Here is a 19,914-nt window from a genome sequence, read left to right on the forward strand (position 1 = left end):
CACCTGACTCATCAAACCTGAATAAATAAGGCATTTAAAGCAATTTCACGTCCCTTGTGGTTTTGTGTATTTCATGTATGTTCCAATCAAAATCATTCAACTACAAATCAGCAAAGAGGAATCAGTTTATTTATCGATGATAAACTTTAAACAAAAAACATGATAAGTTAAAGCTGCAAGCAGCATTGGACGAGTTCTCGCACATGATAAATGTCAGAGGTCCAGGCAGGACGAGGGTTGACAGGAGCTGTCGCTTGCACCGAACACTGTGTGAATGAGTGCACCAAACATGCATTTTGTTGGCGTGCAAAACCTTTAGACCAGGCCATGGTAATTACATGTATATGGAATGGTGATTGTGACATGAGAAGTACTTCCTAATGCCAGTAGGTTGGAAAGTATGAAAACATGTAACTTCCTGTTACCAGTGGGTGGCGCAACAACTTTATTGGGTAGTGGCATGTAGATGTCTTCAGCCAGGACTCTTTTCAAACATTTTGGGGAATAACTTTTTACTTTTACTTCTTACATTCTAACACAAATATCTGTACTTTTTACCATCAACCTTTAACAAAAAAACATGATTAATTATTGATCATTTCACTCCCTTTGTGTAGTGAATGAGAATGTTTCTTATGACTTTTCATATCCTACTTAGTGTCTTTCTGTTCTTGATTAGGACTTTCCATGTACCCCTCTTCCAGGAATGGTCAGTCTTTATTTTATTTTTATTTTTTATTTTTTGAAACCATGGCCTTTATTGATAGGGCAGAATCTAAGGGGTAAAGGTGGGAGAGAACAGGTAAGACATGAAGCAAAGGTCTCTTGAACTTGCGACCACTGTAGAGGCCTCAAGCCTCAGTATATGGTGACAAGGTGAATTATCAGGACCCATCAGTATTGATTAGTTTGTAATTCCTTAATGGATGACTACAGTTTATAAGAGAAAAGAAATGCTGCCACAGACACTCACCATTAGGCCTTTATTATTCAGACAGTTGTCAATACAAAGACAGCACCACAAGTTTCATTCAGGTTTGTGACTAATGCCACAAGACCAGGTTTACAACTTATACAAGCCATTATATTCAGTAGTACATCAATCATGAGGTAGTATATGAGTTATTTAATCTGTTAAATACATAATTATGTGCTTTGTTTTTTGTCATTCTCATGTGAATCTGCTAAATTATAGTTTGTGGTGTAGGGTTAGATGTTTTTGTTTCAGTGTTAGGTGTTACCTTTTGCATTCTGCAAAATATATGCCTCCAAAAGCTTTTTCTTAGTCTTCAATAAAGTTTTAGGGTTAACACATTAACAAAACATGTTTTGGTACAGAGAAGCATTAAACTGCTTTTACCTATTACAAGGCAGAGTCATATTGGAGAGTTGTCGCACATTAACCTATTCATACTGTATGTTTTTAAAAAGGACATTAAAATACCATTTCAGTACTTTCAGAAATATGATCTGTAATGAAAATAGTACAAGGTGTGGAATAGAAACTGTACTTTTTAGGGCCATGATGTCCAGCAGATGGAGCTCTTAAAAGAATGATGAGAAAATACTATCTGCAGCAAACAAGGCAGGAATGTATTATTAACAGAACAGTTCAATAGCTGCAATAACCTCTTGAAATATGTAGACAGTCTGTAAACTGACAGTTTGAACCTAATCGTTAAACAATGAAAGAACTTTAGTGAAGGTACATTGTGGAGATAAAAAATATGACACGTTGAAAATTTGAACCACTTCAAACTTTATGTAATTGTTGAGGTAGTTGTCCTGAAACCAACAGAGCCTAAAAATGGTATAAACCTACCATCACAGCAATGCTTGTAAGTGACTCCCTGTACACAATGACAACAGCAGCACTTGTCTCTAAAGGAAACTAATGAGACCGTTTTATAATCACATTATAACACAGTTTTAGCTTTAACTACAAACCTGACTTTTGTTTATTTGTTTATTTAGAAGGATCCCCATTAGCTCTACCCTAAGACAGAGCTACTTTTAGTGGGGTCCACATTTAAAACATACACACAAATATCAAACATTTAAAACATACATTACAATACCAATATCAAACATTTAAAACATACGTTACATTACAAATATCAAAAGTTAAAATACATACAAATAATGATCATACAATTTTACATTACAAATATCAAACATTAACATAGTGGTTATGCAATTTTACCTTTGTCATGATATAAAACACTGATATATCCAATTCCATAGAAGCGAAAACTGCAAACCATGTAAGAGAATACTACACATTTTTATGTACAGTACATCACCATCTAGTGTCACAAGTATGCTGTACCCAAGTGTTTTATTATTTGCTTTTTGAACATACATTTACGTGTCACGTTTATAATTTCTGTTGGTAGTAGGTTCCATGACTTCATGGCTCTGTATCCCACAGTGCGTTTAAGAAAATTGGTATTAGCTCTGGGGAGTGAAAACCTACCTTCTATTACTCGTCTAGTGGCATAGTTATGTGAGGCTACATTTTTATTTAGTTGCCTATACTGATCTGCTGGCGTTTTAGACTGCAAGAGGCGCCATGTTGATAAAAGAAGTGCAGCAGCCATCCTGTCTTCAACTTTTAGCCAGTGGAGACTGGCATGCATACTCTGTATGCTGGTTCTGTAAGGACACTGTAGAGCAAAACGTGCAGCCTTGTTCTGTACTAGGTGTAGTTTATTCAGCTCTTTCTTGGTGGCATTTGCCCATACTATCTGACAATAATCCAGCTGTGACAGAACAAGAGAGCTAGCTACCAGTATTCTTAGATCAGGTGTAAGATGATTTCTACATCGTCTGACTACAGCTAGTGCTTTGCCCATTTTATTGACAATAGTGTCAATGTGCTTTGGCCAGGACAGTTTATCATCTAGGGTGACTCCCAATAGCTTGGTTACCTTTACTTGTTTGATGGATATTCCATCTATGCACAGTCTAAGCTCTGGCTCTGCTCTAAGAGAATGATTAGACCCAAAGATGATGCTTTTTGTCTTAGCTAAGTTGAGAACCATCTTGTTTTCAAGGACCCACTTTCCAATGGAACTTAGCTCCCTGTTTAGGATGACTGTCAGTTCTTCTGCTGTTTTTGCTGATGCATATACAGTAGTGTCATCTGCATACATACTTAGATTTGCACTTCTTAATACTTGAGGTAAATCATTAGTGAAGATAGAGTACATTAGTGGGCCTAGACAGCTTCCCTGTGGAATTCCACTTTCCACCAGCACACTGTCCGAGTGACTTCCATTAAAGAAGACTCTCTGTGATCTATTTATTAGATAACTTTCCATCCAGGTAGCTGCAGATGGTTTAAAACCATAGCACACCAGTTTTTCCAGAAGAAGCTTATGTTCAAGGACATCAAATGCTGCTGTAAAATCCAGAAGGACTGCTCCACATAACATTTTGTTATCTAGATCTCTGTACCAGTCATCTGACATTTGCGTCAGTGCTGTGCATGTGGAATGTCCCTTTCTGTAAGCATGCTGGTACTTTGTTAACAGATTATTTACTGAGAAGTATTCCTGTATTTGATCAAATACAGCCTTCTCAAGAATCTTACTCAGTGCTGGTAACAGGCTTATTGGACGACTATTTGGGCCACTAAATGATGTTTTCTTATCTTTAGGCAGGGGAATCATTTTAGCGTCTTTCCAGGCTTGAGGAAAGATTGATAGTTTCAGACTGGTGTTTAGTATATGACAGATTGGTTGTGCAACATAATCTACAGCTATTCCAATCAGTTTACCACCTATCCCATCCATCCCTGGTTGTTTGTCACCACATGCCACTTTCACCCGCTGAACCACTGTTTCCACTGTTAGTTCGCTAAACTCAAACTGGCAAAGTTTGTCCTTCATATAGTCTTGGATGTTGACAATGGTTGAACTGTTGTCAGCCCTCTGTGATGATTCTTTCCTTAATTTATTTACCTTGCTTCTGAAAAAATTATTCAAGTGATCTGCAATTTCTTTGGGTTTTGTGACAAAGGTACCCCCACTTTCAATGAATGTAGGTTGTGGAGAGGTTTTTCTTCCCATTATACCATTAAGCATACTCCAAAGCTTTTTTGGGTCATTCTTTGTCCTGATTAATTGCAAAGCATAATATTGTTTCTTTTTCCTTTGATTGAGTTTTGTAACTTGATTTCTCAGTTTACAATAGTTTTCTCTGTCCTTAGTACAACCACTGTTCTGTGCCTTTTCCTTGGCCTGATTACGCTGAGACATATAGCCCTTTAGTTCCACATCAACCCATGGCGCCCTACAAGTCCTCACTGTCACTTTTCTAGTGACTTGAAGAAAATAAATATATATGTGTCTGTGTTGAAGGTCAGATCATTTATTTTAACTACTAGTTCTACATTCCTGAATGAAGCTTTGACATAATCATAATCAGTGTCAGTGTCATGAACTGGAATTCAAAAAATGTATATAACTGTGTACCTGCTCCTGAAATCTGTACATGTAGTGTTTGTAAAATGTAAACTATTTTCCGTTTAATACCTCAAAACATAATGTGCTAGAAAGGAACCGCTCAGTTCAGTTTGAGAAGTAATGGGCTGCAAAGGCCAATACTGCACCCAATCTGGATGGATTTTATATCGACTACTACTTCATAATTGAATATGACCTTGGACACAAGAAAACATGACACACAAATCAATATTAGAATTGCATTTGCAGTAAAAATGTTGTGTTATATTGGCTTGCTCCTTGTTGATAATGCTTTCCTTTGCCGACAGCTTTCTTCTGAGTACCTTTCTCCTCGGTGGATCTCCAGGTATGGATGCCAATCCTCAGAGGGAGTGCACACTGACTTCAAACGCTGTGGAAAGTACAGTATTACACAATTAGAAGTGACCCTGAATATAAGTACACACTTACACTGTTTTACACAATTTACAGAACATACAATTAACAAAGACAAAGTACGCACCCCCAAGAGGCCTCCCTCTGCTCTCATCAGCCTATACCCAATGACAAAAGGGATCCAGATAAGGATGAACGCAGACATGCACCAACCCAGAGCCAAGCCCCAGTCTGGGTACTCTACTCCTCCATAGGTGGGAAAAAGGTCAATGGAAAAAGGTGGGTAATTCACTTACGTCATGAGGACCGATTATGGAAAATACAATTTTTAAAACACCTGTAAACCATTGAAAGTGAAACAGTGAAAAACCTGATGTGAATATGAAGCCACGTCAAACAGTTAGACTCTGTTCTGCCAACTTTAAAAGCCTTGAAAATAATTAGTTTATATCGGATCATATCATTATCAAAAAGTCACATGAAGGTTATCAGCTGTGAACAAATAAAATAACAAGTTTGACTTTTCAGTTTTGCTGAGTCTTCAAGCCTCTTCAAAGACACTTCACAGATATTGCAGATATGGAGGAGGACCTGAGGAGTATAAAAGGGTCCGAGGAGCCTAAGCTCATTGTACAGAGACAACATGGGCAAGCTACTCATCTGCGTCGGTAAGCTGAGCTCCTTGTTCACTGAAACCTTTCAAACTTTGTAACAACACAATTTAACTTCATGTTAACTTCTCAACCTGCTGCCTCTTCCCTCTCTCCTAATCGTTTTTCTTCTCTCTGCAGGACTGGCACTCCTGCTGCACGTGCAGCTAGGTAATTATATCCTCTCTCCACTCAGTGTTGCTCATGCGTATTGAAGTTTGTAGCCTAATGTAAGAGTGATTATTCCATGTGCCGCAGGATCATCCTACATCCTCTCCTGTTATTTCACCAACTGGGGACAGTACCGTCCTGGAGCAGGCAAGTATTTCCCCACCAACATTGACCCATGTCTCTGTGACCACCTCATCTATGCCTTCGCTGGAATGGACGGCAACATGATCAAGACCTACGAGTGGGACGATGAGAAACTCTATGGACAGTTCCAGGCTCTGAAGAACCAGTAAGTAAACACAAATGCTCTGTAGTGACAGTGAGACTCCAGAACACATGGAAACACACATTACAGTACTTTGATAATGAGAGAGTTTTAAGTGGATGTTGTTGTCGTTTGCAGGAACAGCAACCTGAAGACTCTGCTGGCCATCGGAGGCTGGAACTTTGGTACTCAGAAGTAAGTGATGACACGAGGATCAATATTCTCACCAAGAGGATCTTGTGACACTTGCAGGAACTTCGCTCTGACTGTCTTCTTGACCTCCTCCAGGTTCACAGCCATGGTTTCCTCCCCTGCCAATCGTCAGACCTTCATCACCAGCGTGATCACATTCCTGCGTCAGTATGAGTTTGATGGTCTGGATATTGACTGGGAGTACCCCGGCTCTCGTGGCTCCCCAGCTCAGGATAAGGAGCGCTACACCGTTCTGGTCCAGGTGGGTCTTATTGATGGCCTATGATGAATCCGGGTTGTAGACCAATGCTACTGTGGTGACATGTCACTGGCAAAACCTGCAAGTAACTGTGTTAGACTGTTGAGAGTGCAACATATCAATCAACAGATGGATTTATCTATACTTTTAAAAAACATGCAACTGTTACTGTTTCTTTTTCTTTGTCCATCTAAAGGAACTGATGAGCGCCTTTGAGGCTGAGGGCAAGAAGACCAACCGTCCCCGTCTGATGCTGACTGCTGCTGTCTCTGCTGGCAAGGGAACCATTGACTCTGGATACCAGATCGCTCAGATTGGCGCGTAAGTGTGTGCATATGTGTGCAAACGTTACACACCCTCACAATTGTTTTACAATACGCTAAACATGAATCCTTTTGTCTGTTGACCAGTGTGCTGGACTACTTCCACGTCATGACCTATGACTTCCACGGTTCTTGGGAGCACAACGTTGGAGAGAACAGTCCTCTGTACAAAGGACCCTCTGACCAGGGATCCATGATCTACTTCAATGTGGTGAGTGAAGCGACCATTATTTGTCTCTGTTTGCTGTAAATGAATAAACATGACATCAAGGAGTAGACATTCATGCTGGTCTGTACTCTCTCATGTGCAGGACTATGCCATGAACTACTGGAAGAGCAACGGTGCCCCAGCTGAGAAGCTGCTGGTTGGTTTCCCCACCTATGGCCACACCTTCCGTCTGGCTTCCTCCAACACAGCTGTGGGAGCTCCTGCCAGTGGACCTGGACCTGCTGGACCTTTCAGTCGTCAGGCTGGTTTCTGGGCCTACTATGAGGTTAGTGCTTCTTGTTTTCTTCCATGGACAATGTTTACTTAAATCTTGTGTGGATCCTTAACGTAAATGTTCTCTCTGCCATCAGATCTGCACTTTCCTGAAGCAGGGAGCCACTCAGGCCTGGGACAGCCCCCAGGATGTTCCATACGCCTACAGCAAGGGAACCTGGGTTGGATATGACAATGTGAAGAGCTTCCAAATCAAGGTATGAAGTTGAATATCATTATTCACATTCATGTCTCCAAATGTTGTGTTTTTAACACTTGGTTTAACCTCCCATCCGCTCTACAGATTCAGTGGCTGAAGCAGAGCGGTTTCGGTGGAGCCATGGTGTGGAGTCTGGATCTGGATGATTTCAGTGGCACTTTCTGTGGCCAGGGAAGATACCCTCTGATCAACACCATCAAGAGTGGACTGGGAACTGGAGCCTGTACGCATTAAAAACACATCCGTCTGTAAAAATCGCAATGAGAATATTTCATTGTTTGACCTATATTTTCATTTCTCTCCTCAGCTTGTGCTTCTCGTTCTGACCCCCTGCCCCCAGTCACACCAACCGCACACGCTCAGCCCAAGCCCGGTGGTGGCGGCAGCAGTGGTGGCAGCAGCAGCGGTGGCAGCAGCGGAGGATCTGGCTTCTGTGCCGGAAAGGCCAATGGACTCTTCCCAGACCCAACCAACAAGAACCACTTCTATGAGTGCAGCCAGGGACAGACCTACGACCAGCACTGTGCCGTCGGCCTGGTGTTCGATGACAGCTGCAAGTGCTGCAACTGGGCTTAAATCATCAAGAATTCAGGAACAGCTGTGTAACACCTGACTCATCAAACCTGAATAAATAAGGCATTTAAAGCAATTTCACGTCCCTTGTGGTTTTGTGTATTTCATGTATGTTCCAATCAAAATCATTCAACTACAAATCAGCAAAGAGGAATCAGTTTATTTATCGATGATAAACTTTAAACAAAAAACATGATAAGTTAAAGCTGCAAGCAGCATTGGACGAGTTCTCGCACATGATAAATGTCAGAGGTCCAGGCAGGACGAGGGTTGACAGGAGCTGTCACTTGCACCGAACACTGTGTGAATGAGTGCACCAAACATGCATTTTGTTGGCGTGCAAAACCTTTAGACCAGGCCATGGTAATTACATGTATATGGAATGGTGATTGTGACATGAGAAGTACTTCCTAATGCCAGTAGGTTGGAAAGTATGAAAACATGTAACTTCCTGTTACCAGTGGGTGGCGCAACAACTTTATTGGGTAGTGGCATGTAGATGTCTTCAGCCAGGACTCTTTTCAAACATTTTGGGGAAGAATTTTTACTTTTACTTCTTACATTCTAACACAAATATCTGTACTTTTTACCATCAACCTTTAACAAAAAAAGATGATTAATTATTGATCATTTCACTCCCTTTGTGTAGTGAATGAGAATGTTTCTTATGACTTTTCATATCCTACTTAGTGTCTTTCTGTTCTTGATTAGGACTTTCCATGTACCCCTCTTCCAGGAATGGTCAGTCTTTATTTTATTTTTATTTTTTATTTTTTGAAACCATGGCCTTTATTGATAGGGCAGAATCTAAGGGGTAAAGGTGGGAGAGAACAGGTAAGACATGAAGCAAAGGTCTCTTGAACTTGCGACCACTGTAGAGGCCTCAAGCCTCAGTATATGGTGACAAGGTGAATTATCAGGACCCATCAGTATTGATTAGTTTGTAATTCCTTAATGGATGACTACAGTTTATAAGAGAAAAGAAATGCTGCCACAGACACTCACCATTAGGCCTTTATTATTCAGACAGTTGTCAATACAAAGACAGCACCACAAGTTTCATTCAGGTTTGTGACTAATGCCACAAGACCAGGTTTACAACTTATACAAGCCATTATATTCAGTAGTACATCAATCATGAGGTAGTATATGAGTTATTTAATCTGTTAAATACATAATTATGTGCTTTGTTTTTTGTCATTCTCATGTGAATCTGCTAAATTATAGTTTGTGGTGTAGGGTTAGATGTTTTTGTTTCAGTGTTAGGTGTTACCTTTTGCATTCTGCAAAATATATGCCTCCAAAAGCTTTTTCTTAGTCTTCAATAAAGTTTTAGGGTTAACACATTAACAAAACATGTTTTGGTACAGAGAAGCATTAAACTGCTTTTACCTATTACAAGGCAGAGTCATATTGGAGAGTTGTCGCACATTAACCTATTCATACTGTATGTTTTTAAAAAGGACATTAAAATACCATTTCAGTACTTTCAGAAATATGATCTGTAATGAAAATAGTACAAGGTGTGGAATAGAAACTGTACTTTTTAGGGCCATGATGTCCAGCAGATGGAGCTCTTAAAAGAATGATGAGAAAATACTATCTGCAGCAAACAAGGCAGGAATGTATTATTAACAGAACAGTTCAATAGCTGCAATAACCTCTTGAAATATGTAGACAGTCTGTAAACTGACAGTTTGAACCTAATCGTTAAACAATGAAAGAACTTTAGTGAAGGTACATTGTGGAGATAAAAAATATGACACGTTGAAAATTTGAACCACTTCAAACTTTATGTAATTGTTGAGGTAGTTGTCCTGAAACCAACAGAGCCTAAAAATGGTATAAACCTACCATCACAGCAATGCTTGTAAGTGACTCCCTGTACACAATGACAACAGCAGCACTTGTCTCTAAAGGAAACTAATGAGACCGTTTTATAATCACATTATAACACAGTTTTAGCTTTAACTACAAACCTGACTTTTGTTTATTTGTTTATTTAGAAGGATCCCCATTAGCTCTACCCTAAGACAGAGCTACTTTTAGTGGGGTCCACATTTAAAACATACACACAAATATCAAACATTTAAAACATACATTACAATACCAATATCAAACATTTAAAACATACGTTACATTACAAATATCAAAAGTTAAAATACATACAAATAATGATCATACAATTTTACATTACAAATATCAAACATTAACATAGTGGTTATGCAATTTTACCTTTGTCATGATATAAAACACTGATATATCCAATTCCATAGAAGCGAAAACTGCAAACCATGTAAGAGAATACTACACATTTTTATGTACAGTACATCACCATCTAGTGTCACAAGTATGCTGTACCCAAGTGTTTTATTATTTGCTTTTTGAACATACATTTACGTGTCACGTTTATAATTTCTGTTGGTAGTAGGTTCCATGACTTCATGGCTCTGTATCCCACAGTGCGTTTAAGAAAATTGGTATTAGCTCTGGGGAGTGAAAACCTACCTTCTATTACTCGTCTAGTGGCATAGTTATGTGAGGCTACATTTTTATTTAGTTGCCTATACTGATCTGCTGGCGTTTTAGACTGCAAGAGGCGCCATGTTGATAAAAGAAGTGCAGCAGCCATCCTGTCTTCAACTTTTAGCCAGTGGAGACTGGCATGCATACTCTGTATGCTGGTTCTGTAAGGACACTGTAGAGCAAAACGTGCAGCCTTGTTCTGTACTAGGTGTAGTTTATTCAGCTCTTTCTTGGTGGCATTTGCCCATACTATCTGACAATAATCCAGCTGTGACAGAACAAGAGAGCTAGCTACCAGTATTCTTAGATCAGGTGTAAGATGATTTCTACATCGTCTGACTACAGCTAGTGCTTTGCCCATTTTATTGACAATAGTGTCAATGTGCTTTGGCCAGGACAGTTTATCATCTAGGGTGACTCCCAATAGCTTGGTTACCTTTACTTGTTTGATGGATATTCCATCTATGCACAGTCTAAGCTCTGGCTCTGCTCTAAGAGAATGATTAGACCCAAAGATGATGCTTTTTGTCTTAGCTAAGTTGAGAACCATCTTGTTTTCAAGGACCCACTTTCCAATGGAACTTAGCTCCCTGTTTAGGATGACTGTCAGTTCTTCTGCTGTTTTTGCTGATGCATATACAGTAGTGTCATCTGCATACATACTTAGATTTGCACTTCTTAATACTTGAGGTAAATCATTAGTGAAGATAGAGTACATTAGTGGGCCTAGACAGCTTCCCTGTGGAATTCCACTTTCCACCAGCACACTGTCCGAGTGACTTCCATTAAAGAAGACTCTCTGTGATCTATTTATTAGATAACTTTCCATCCAGGTAGCTGCAGATGGTTTAAAACCATAGCACACCAGTTTTTCCAGAAGAAGCTTATGTTCAAGGACATCAAATGCTGCTGTAAAATCCAGAAGGACTGCTCCACATAACATTTTGTTATCTAGATCTCTGTACCAGTCATCTGACATTTGCGTCAGTGCTGTGCATGTGGAATGTCCCTTTCTGTAAGCATGCTGGTACTTTGTTAACAGATTATTTACTGAGAAGTATTCCTGTATTTGATCAAATACAGCCTTCTCAAGAATCTTACTCAGTGCTGGTAACAGGCTTATTGGACGACTATTTGGGCCACTAAATGATGTTTTCTTATCTTTAGGCAGGGGAATCATTTTAGCGTCTTTCCAGGCTTGAGGAAAGATTGATAGTTTCAGACTGGTGTTTAGTATATGACAGATTGGTTGTGCAACATAATCTACAGCTATTCCAATCAGTTTACCACCTATCCCATCCATCCCTGGTTGTTTGTCACCACATGCCACTTTCACCCGCTGAACCACTGTTTCCACTGTTAGTTCGCTAAACTCAAACTGGCAAAGTTTGTCCTTCATATAGTCTTGGATGTTGACAATGGTTGAACTGTTGTCAGCCCTCTGTGATGATTCTTTCCTAAATTTATTTACCTTGCTTCTGAAAAAATTATTCAAGTGATCTGCAATTTCTTTGGGTTTTGTGATAAAGGTACCCCCACTTTCAATGAATGTAGGTTGTGGAGAGGTTTTTCTTCCCATTATACCATTAAGCATACTCCAAAGCTTTTTCGGGTCATTCTTTGTCCTGATTAATTGCAAAGCATAATATTGTTTCTTTTTCCTTTGATTGAGTTTTGTAACTTGATTTCTCAGTTTACAATAGTTTTCTCTGTCCTTAGTACAACCACTGTTCTGTGCCTTTTCCTTGGCCTGATTACGCTGAGACATATAGCCCTTTAGTTCCACATCAACCCATGGCGCCCTACAAGTCCTCACTGTCACTTTTCTAGTGACTTGAAGAAAATAAATATATATGTGTCTGTGTTGAAGGTCAGATCATTTATTTTAACTACTAGTTCTACATTCCTGAATGAAGCTTTGACATAATCATAATCAGTGTCAGTGTCATGAACTGGAATTCAAAAAATGTATATAACTGTGTACCTGCTCCTGAAATCTGTACATGTAGTGTTTGTAAAATGTAAACTATTTTCCGTTTAATACCTCAAAACATAATGTGCTAGAAAGGAACCGCTCAGTTCAGTTTGAGAAGTAATGGGCTGCAAAGGCCAATACTGCACCCAATCTGGATGGATTTTATATCGACTACTACTTCATAATTGAATATGACCTTGGACACAAGAAAACATGACACACAAATCAATATTAGAATTGCATTTGCAGTAAAAATGTTGTGTTATATTGGCTTGCTCCTTGTTGATAATGCTTTCCTTTGCCGACAGCTTTCTTCTGAGTACCTTTCTCCTCGGTGGATCTCCAGGTATGGATGCCAATCCTCAGAGGGAGTGCACACTGACTTCAAACGCTGTGGAAAGTACAGTATTACACAATTAGAAGTGACCCTGAATATAAGTACACACTTACACTGTTTTACACAATTTACAGAACATACAATTAACAAAGACAAAGTACGCACCCCCAAGAGGCCTCCCTCTGCTCTCATCAGCCTATACCCAATGACAAAAGGGATCCAGATAAGGATGAACGCAGACATGCACCAACCCAGAGCCAAGCCCCAGTCTGGGTACTCTACTCCTCCATAGGTGGGAAAAAGGTCAATGGAAAAAGGTGGGTAATTCACTTACGTCATGAGGACCGATTATGGAAAATACAATTTTTAAAACACCTGTAAACCATTGAAAGTGAAACAGTGAAAAACCTGATGTGAATATGAAGCCACGTCAAACAGTTAGACTCTGTTCTGCCAACTTTAAAAGCCTTGGAAATAATTAGTTTATATCGGATCATATCATTATCAAAAAGTCACATGAAGGTTATCAGCTGTGAACAAATAAAATAACAAGTTTGACTTTTCAGTTTTGCTGAGTCTTCAAGCCTCTTCAAAGACACTTCACAGATATTGCAGATATGGAGGAGGACCTGAGGAGTATAAAAGGGTCCGAGGAGCCTAAGCTCATTGTACAGAGACAACATGGGCAAGCTACTCATCTGCGTCGGTAAGCTGAGCTCCTTGTTCACTGAAACCTTTCAAACTTTGTAACAACACAATTTAACTTCATGTTAACTTCTCAACCTGCTGCCTCTTCCCTCTCTCCTAATCGTTTTTCTTCTCTCTGCAGGACTGGCACTCCTGCTGCACGTGCAGCTAGGTAATTATATCCTCTCTCCACTCAGTGTTGCTCATGCGTATTGAAGTTTGTAGCCTAATGTAAGAGTGATTATTCCATGTGCCGCAGGATCATCCTACATCCTCTCCTGTTATTTCACCAACTGGGGACAGTACCGTCCTGGAGCAGGCAAGTATTTCCCCACCAACATTGACCCATGTCTCTGTGACCACCTCATCTATGCCTTCGCTGGAATGGACGGCAACATGATCAAGACCTACGAGTGGGACGATGAGAAACTCTATGGACAGTTCCAGGCTCTGAAGAACCAGTAAGTAAACACAAATGCTCTGTAGTGACAGTGAGACTCCAGAACACATGGAAACACACATTACAGTACTTTGATAATGAGAGAGTTTTAAGTGGATGTTGTTGTCGTTTGCAGGAACAGCAACCTGAAGACTCTGCTGGCCATCGGAGGCTGGAACTTTGGTACTCAGAAGTAAGTGATGACACGAGGATCAATATTCTCACCAAGAGGATCTTGTGACACTTGCAGGAACTTCGCTCTGACTGTCTTCTTGACCTCCTCCAGGTTCACAGCCATGGTTTCCTCCCCTGCCAATCGTCAGACCTTCATCACCAGCGTGATCACATTCCTGCGTCAGTATGAGTTTGATGGTCTGGATATTGACTGGGAGTTCCCCGGCTCTCGTGGCTCCCCAGCTCAGGATAAGGAGCGCTACACCGTTCTGGTCCAGGTGGGTCTTATTGATGGCCTATGATGAATCCGGGTTGTAGACCAATACTACTGTGGTGACATGTCACTGGCAAAACCTGCAAGTAACTGTGTTAGAGTGTTGAGAGTGCGACATATCAATCAACAGATGGATTTATCTATACTTTTAAAAAACATGCAACTGTTACTGTTTCTTTCTCTTTGTCCATCTAAAGGAACTGATGAGCGCCTTTGAGGCTGAGGGCAAGAACACCAACCGTCCCCGTCTGATGCTGACTGCTGCTGTCTCTGCTGGCAAGGGAACCATTGACTCTGGATACCAAATCGCTCAGATTGGCGCGTAAGTGTGTGCATATGTGTGCAAACGTTACACACCCTCACAATTGTTGTACAATACGCTAAACATGAATCCTTTTGTCTGTTGACCAGTGTGCTGGACTACATCCACGTCATGACTTATGACTTCCACGGTTCTGGGGAGCACAACGTTGGAGAGAACAGTCCTCTGTACAAAGGACCCTCTGACCAGGGATCCATGATCTACTTCAATATGGTGAGTGAAGCGACCATTATTTGTCTCTGTTTGCTGTAAATGAATAAACATGACATCAAGGAGTAGACATTCATGCTGGTCTGTACTCTCTCATGTGCAGGACTATGCCATGAACTACTGGAAGAGCAACGGTGCCCCAGCTGAGAAGCTGCTGGTTGGTTTCCCCACCTATGGCCACACCTTCCGTCTGGCTTCCTCCAACACAGCTGTGGGAGCTCCTGCCAGTGGACCTGGACCTGCTGGACCTTTCAGTCGTCAGGCTGGTTTCTTGGCCTACTATGAGGTTAGTGCTTCTTGTTGTCTTCCATGGACAATGTTTACTTAAATCTTGCGTAGATCCTTAACGTAAATGTTCTCTCTGCCATCAGATCTGCACTTTCCTAAAGCAGGGAGCCACTCAGGCCTGGGACAGCTCCCAGGATGTTCCATACGCCTACAGCAAGGGAACCTGGGTTGGATATGACAATGTGAAGAGCTTCCAAATCAAGGTATGAAGTTGAATATCATTATTCACATTCATGTTTCCAAATGTTGTGTTTTTAACACTTGGTTTAACCTCCGATCCGCTCTACAGATTCAGTGGCTGAAGCAGAGCGGTTTCGGTGGAGCCATGGTGTGGACTCTGGATCTGGATGATTTCAGTGGCACTTTCTGTGGCCAGGGAAGATACCCTCTGATCAACACCATCAAGAGTGGACTGGGAACTGGAGCCTGTACGCATTAAAAACACGTGTTCGATGACAGCTGCAAGTGCTGGAACTGGGCTTAAATCATCAAGAATTCAGGAACAGCTGTGTAACACCTGACTCATCAAACCTGAATAAATAAGGCATTTAAAGCAGTTTCACGTCCCTTGTGGTTTTGTGTATTTCATGTATGTTCCAATCAAAATCATTCAACTACAAATCAGCAAAGAGGAATCAGTTTATTTATCGATGATAAACTTTAAACAAAAAACATGATAAGTTAAAGCTGCAAGCAGCATTGGACGAGTTCTCGCACATGATAAATGTCAGAGGTCCAGGCAGGACAAGGGTTGACAGGAGCTGTCACTTGCACCGAACACTGTGTGAATGAGTGCACCAAACATGCATTTTGTTGGCGTGCAAAACCTTTAGACCAGGCCATGGTAATTACATGTATACGGGTACTCGACTCCTCCATATGTGGGAAAAAGGTCAATGGAAAAAGGTGGGTAATTCACTTACGTCATGAGGACCGATTATGGAAAATACAATTTTTAAAACACCTGTAAACCATTGAAAGTGAAACAGTGAAAAACCTGATGTGAATATGAAGCCACGTGAAACAGTTAGACTCTGTTCTGCCAACTTTAAAAGCCTTGGAAATAGTTAGTTTATATCGGATCATATCGTTATCAAAAAGTCACATGAAGGTTATCAGCCGTGAACAAATAAAATAACAAGTTTGACTTTCACTTTTGCTGAGTCTTCAAGCCTCTTCAAACACACTTCACAGATATTGCAGATATGGAGGAGGACCTGAGGAGTATAAAAGGGTCCGAGGAGCCTAAGCTCATTGTACAGAGACAACATGGGCAAGCTACTCATCTGCGTCGGTAAGCTGAGCTCCTTGTTCACTGAAACCTTTCAAACTTTGTAACAACACAATTTAACTTCATGTTAACTTCTCAACCTGCTGCCTCTTCCCTCTCTCCTAATCGTTTTTCTTCTCTCTGCAGGACTGGCACTCCTGCTGCACGTGCAGCTAGGTAATTATATCCTCTCTCCACTCAGTGTTGCTCATGCGTATTGAAGTTTGTAGCCTAATGTAAGAGTGATTATTCCATGTGCCGCAGGATCATCCTACATCCTCTCCTGTTATTTCACCAACTGGGGACAGTACCGTCCTGGAGCAGGCAAGTATTTCCCCACCAACATTGACCCATGTCTCTGTGACCACCTCATCTATGCCTTCGCTGGAATGGACGGCAACATGATCAAGACCTACGAGTGGGACGATGAGAAACTCTATGGACAGTTCCAGGCTCTGAAGAACCAGTAAGTAAACACAAATGCTCTGTAGTGACAGTGAGACTCCAGAACACATGGAAACACACATTACAGTACTTTGATAATGAGAGAGTTTTAAGTGGATGTTGTTGTCGTTTGCAGGAACAGCAACCTGAAGACTCTGCTGGCCATCGGAGGCTGGAACTTTGGTACTCAGAAGTAAGTGATGACACGAGGATCAATATTCTCACCAAGAGGATCTTGTGACACTTGCAGGAACTTCGCTCTGACTGTCTTCTTGACCTCCTCCAGGTTCACAGCCATGGTTTCCTCCCCTGCCAATCGTCAGACCTTCATCACCAGCGTGATCACATTCCTGCGTCAGTATGAGTTTGATGGTCTGGATATTGACTGGGAGTACCCCGGCTCTCGTGGCTCCCCAGCTCAGGATAAGGAGCGCTACACCGTTCTGGTCCAGGTGGGTCTTATTGATGGCCTATGATGAATCCGGGTTGTAGACCAATGCTACTGTGGTGACATGTCACTGGCAAAACCTGCAAGTAACTGTGTTAGAGTGTTGAGAGTGCAACATATCAATCAACAGATGGATTTATCTATACTTTTAAAAAACATGCAACTGTTACTGTTTCTTTTTCTTTGTCCATCTAAAGGAACTGATGAGCGCCTTTGAGGCTGAGGGCAAGAAGACCAACCGTCCCCGTCTGATGCTGACTGCTGCTGTCTCTGCTGGCAAGGGAACCATTGACTCTGGATACCAGATCGCTCAGATTGGCGCGTAAGTGTGTGCATATGTGTGCAAACGTTACACACCCTCACAATTGTTTTACAATACGCTAAACATGAATCCTTTTGTCTGTTGACCAGTGTGCTGGACTACTTCCACGTCATGACCTATGACTTCCACGGTTCTTGGGAGCACAACGTTGGAGAGAACAGTCCTCTGTACAAAGGACCCTCTGACCAGGGATCCATGATCTACTTCAATGTGGTGAGTGAAGCGACCATTATTTGTCTCTGTTTGCTGTAAATGAATAAACATGACATCAAGGAGTAGACATTCATGCTGGTCTGTACTCTCTCATGTGCAGGACTATGCCATGAACTACTGGAAGAGCAACGGTGCCCCAGCTGAGAAGCTGCTGGTTGGTTTCCCCACCTATGGCCACACCTTCCGTCTGGCTTCCTCCAACACAGCTGTGGGAGCTCCTGCCAGTGGACCTGGACCTGCTGGACCTTTCAGTCGTCAGGCTGGTTTCTGGGCCTACTATGAGGTTAGTGCTTCTTGTTTTCTTCCATGGACAATGTTTACTTAAATCTTGTGTGGATCCTAAACGTAAATGTTCTCTCTGCCATCAGATCTGCACTTTCCTGAAGCAGGGAGCCACTCAGGCCTGGGACAGCCCCCAGGATGTTCCATACGCCTACAGCAAGGGAACCTGGGTTGGATATGACAATGTGAAGAGCTTCCAAATCAAGGTATGAAGTCGAATATCATTATTCACATTCATGTCTCCAAATGTTGTGTTTTTAACACTTGGTTTAACCTCCCATCCGCTCTACAGATTCAGTGGCTGAAGCAGAGCGGTTTCGGTGGAGCCATGGTGTGGAGTCTGGATCTGGATGATTTCAGTGGCACTTTCTGTGGCCAGGGAAGATACCCTCTGATCAACACCATCAAGAGTGGACTGGGAACTGGAGCCTGTACGCATTAAAAACACATCCGTCTGTAAAAATCGCAATGAGAATATTTCATTGTTTGACCTATATTTTCATTTCTCTCCTCAGCTTGTGCTTCTCGTTCTGACCCCCTGCCTCCAGTCACACCAACTGCACACGCTCAGCCCAAGCCCGGTGGTGGCGGCAGCAGTGGTGGCAGCAGCAGCGGTGGCAGCAGCAGCGGAGGAGCTGGCTTCTGTGCCGGAAAGGCCAATGGACTCTTCCCAGACCCAACCAACAAGAACCACTTCTATGAGTGCAGCCAGGGACAGACCTACGACCAGCACTGTGCCGTCGGCCTGGTGTTCGATGACAGCTGCAAGTGCTGCAACTGGGCTTAAATCATCAAGAATTCAGGAACAGCTGTGTAACACCTGACTCATCAAACCTGAATAAATAAGGCATTTAAAGCAATTTCACGTCCCTTGTGGTTTTGTGTATTTCATGTATGTTCCAATCAAAATCATTCAACTACAAATCAGCAAAGAGGAATCAGTTTATTTATCGATGATAAACTTTAAACAAAAAACATGATAAGTTAAAGCTGCAAGCAGCATTGGACGAGTTCTCGCACATGATAAATGTCAGAGGTCCAGGCAGGACGAGGGTTGACAGGAGCTGTCGCTTGCACCGAACACTGTGTGAATGAGTGCACCAAACATGCATTTTGTTGGCGTGCAAAACCTTAAGACTAGACCATGATAATTACATGTATATGGAATGGTGATTGTGACATGAGAAGTACTTCCTAATGCCAGTAGGTTGGAAAGTATGAAAACATGTTAACTTCCTGTTACCAGTGGGTGGCGCAACAACTTTATTGGGTAGTGGCATGTAGATGTCTTCAGCCATGACTCTTTTCAAACATTTTGGGGAATAACTTTTTACTTTTACTTCTTACATTCTAACACAAATATCTGTACTTTTTACCATCAACCTTTAACAAAAAAACATGATTAATTATTGATCATTTCACTCCCTTTGTGTAGTGAATGAGAATGTTTCTTATGACTTTTCATATCCTACTTAGTGTCTTTCTGTTCTTGATTAGGACTTTCCATGATGTACCCCTCTTACAGGAATGGTCAGTCTTTATTTTTTTTATTTTTAATTTTTTGAAACCATGGCCTTTATTGATAGGGCAGAATCTAAGGGGTAAAGGTGGGAGAGAACAGGTAAGACATGAAGCAAAGGTCTCTTGAACCTGTGACCGCTGTAGAGGCCTCAAGCCTCAGTATATGGTGACAAGGTGAATTATCAGGACCCATCAGTATTGATT

The 19,914-nt window shown here is 41.5% G+C and overlaps 3 protein-coding genes across 3 annotated transcripts; all 3 read left to right on the forward strand.

The window, feature by feature from the left end:
• Positions 1-5,564: 5,564 nt before the first annotated feature.
• LOC117762049 (acidic mammalian chitinase-like) lies at positions 5,565-8,011 on the forward strand. Its single transcript, XM_034586482.1, has 10 exons — positions 5,565-5,665; positions 5,753-5,954; positions 6,069-6,125; positions 6,219-6,384; positions 6,578-6,702; positions 6,792-6,915; positions 7,016-7,198; positions 7,284-7,403; positions 7,490-7,628; positions 7,713-8,011. The coding sequence occupies exons 2-10, from the start codon at positions 5,878-5,880 to the stop codon at positions 7,979-7,981; spliced, it is 1,260 nt and encodes a 419-aa protein (XP_034442373.1). The 5' UTR covers positions 5,565-5,665; positions 5,753-5,877; the 3' UTR covers positions 7,982-8,011.
• Positions 8,012-13,497: 5,486 nt separating this feature from the next.
• Positions 13,498-16,508, forward strand: LOC117761242 (acidic mammalian chitinase-like). Its single transcript, XM_034584945.1, has 11 exons — positions 13,498-13,522; positions 13,646-13,675; positions 13,763-13,964; positions 14,079-14,135; positions 14,229-14,394; positions 14,588-14,712; positions 14,802-14,925; positions 15,026-15,208; positions 15,294-15,413; positions 15,500-15,638; positions 16,405-16,508. Exons 1-11 carry the CDS (start codon positions 13,498-13,500, stop codon positions 16,506-16,508), a joined length of 1,275 nt encoding a protein of 424 aa, XP_034440836.1.
• Positions 16,509-16,556: 48 nt separating this feature from the next.
• On the forward strand, positions 16,557-19,006 carry LOC117761988 (acidic mammalian chitinase-like). Its single transcript, XM_034586395.1, has 10 exons — positions 16,557-16,657; positions 16,745-16,946; positions 17,061-17,117; positions 17,211-17,376; positions 17,570-17,694; positions 17,784-17,907; positions 18,008-18,190; positions 18,276-18,395; positions 18,482-18,620; positions 18,705-19,006. Exons 2-10 carry the CDS (start codon positions 16,870-16,872, stop codon positions 18,974-18,976), a joined length of 1,263 nt encoding a protein of 420 aa, XP_034442286.1. The 5' UTR covers positions 16,557-16,657; positions 16,745-16,869; the 3' UTR covers positions 18,977-19,006.
• The last annotated feature ends 908 nt before the right edge of the window (positions 19,007-19,914 follow it).

This window comes from Hippoglossus hippoglossus, chromosome 5 (genome assembly GCF_009819705.1).
Source record: "Hippoglossus hippoglossus isolate fHipHip1 chromosome 5, fHipHip1.pri, whole genome shotgun sequence".
Taxonomy (NCBI): domain Eukaryota; kingdom Metazoa; phylum Chordata; class Actinopteri; order Pleuronectiformes; family Pleuronectidae; genus Hippoglossus; species Hippoglossus hippoglossus.

What these genes read in the sequence shown, in the direction of transcription:
- LOC117762049 (XM_034586482.1), top strand. Translation starts at nt 5,878, where the DNA reads ATGGACGGCAACATGATCAAGACCTACGAGTGGGACGATGAGAAACTC. An exon ending in TGGAACTTTGGTACTCAGAA is followed by an intron (nt 6,126 to 6,218) that starts GTAAGTGATGAC and finishes GACCTCCTCCAG; the next exon opens with GTTCACAGCCATGGTTTCCT. An exon ending in TGAAGAGCTTCCAAATCAAG is followed by an intron (nt 7,404 to 7,489) that starts GTATGAAGTTGA and finishes TCCGCTCTACAG; the next exon opens with ATTCAGTGGCTGAAGCAGAG.
- LOC117761242 (XM_034584945.1), top strand. Translation starts at nt 13,498, where the DNA reads ATGGGCAAGCTACTCATCTGCGTCG. An exon ending in CAAGCTACTCATCTGCGTCG is followed by an intron (nt 13,523 to 13,645) that starts GTAAGCTGAGCT and finishes TTCTCTCTGCAG; the next exon opens with GACTGGCACTCCTGCTGCAC. An exon ending in TTCCAGGCTCTGAAGAACCA is followed by an intron (nt 13,965 to 14,078) that starts GTAAGTAAACAC and finishes TGTCGTTTGCAG; the next exon opens with GAACAGCAACCTGAAGACTC.
- LOC117761988 (XM_034586395.1), top strand. Translation starts at nt 16,870, where the DNA reads ATGGACGGCAACATGATCAAGACCTACGAGTGGGACGATGAGAAACTC. An exon ending in CAGATCGCTCAGATTGGCGC is followed by an intron (nt 17,695 to 17,783) that starts GTAAGTGTGTGC and finishes TCTGTTGACCAG; the next exon opens with TGTGCTGGACTACTTCCACG. An exon ending in GTTTCTGGGCCTACTATGAG is followed by an intron (nt 18,191 to 18,275) that starts GTTAGTGCTTCT and finishes CTCTGCCATCAG; the next exon opens with ATCTGCACTTTCCTGAAGCA.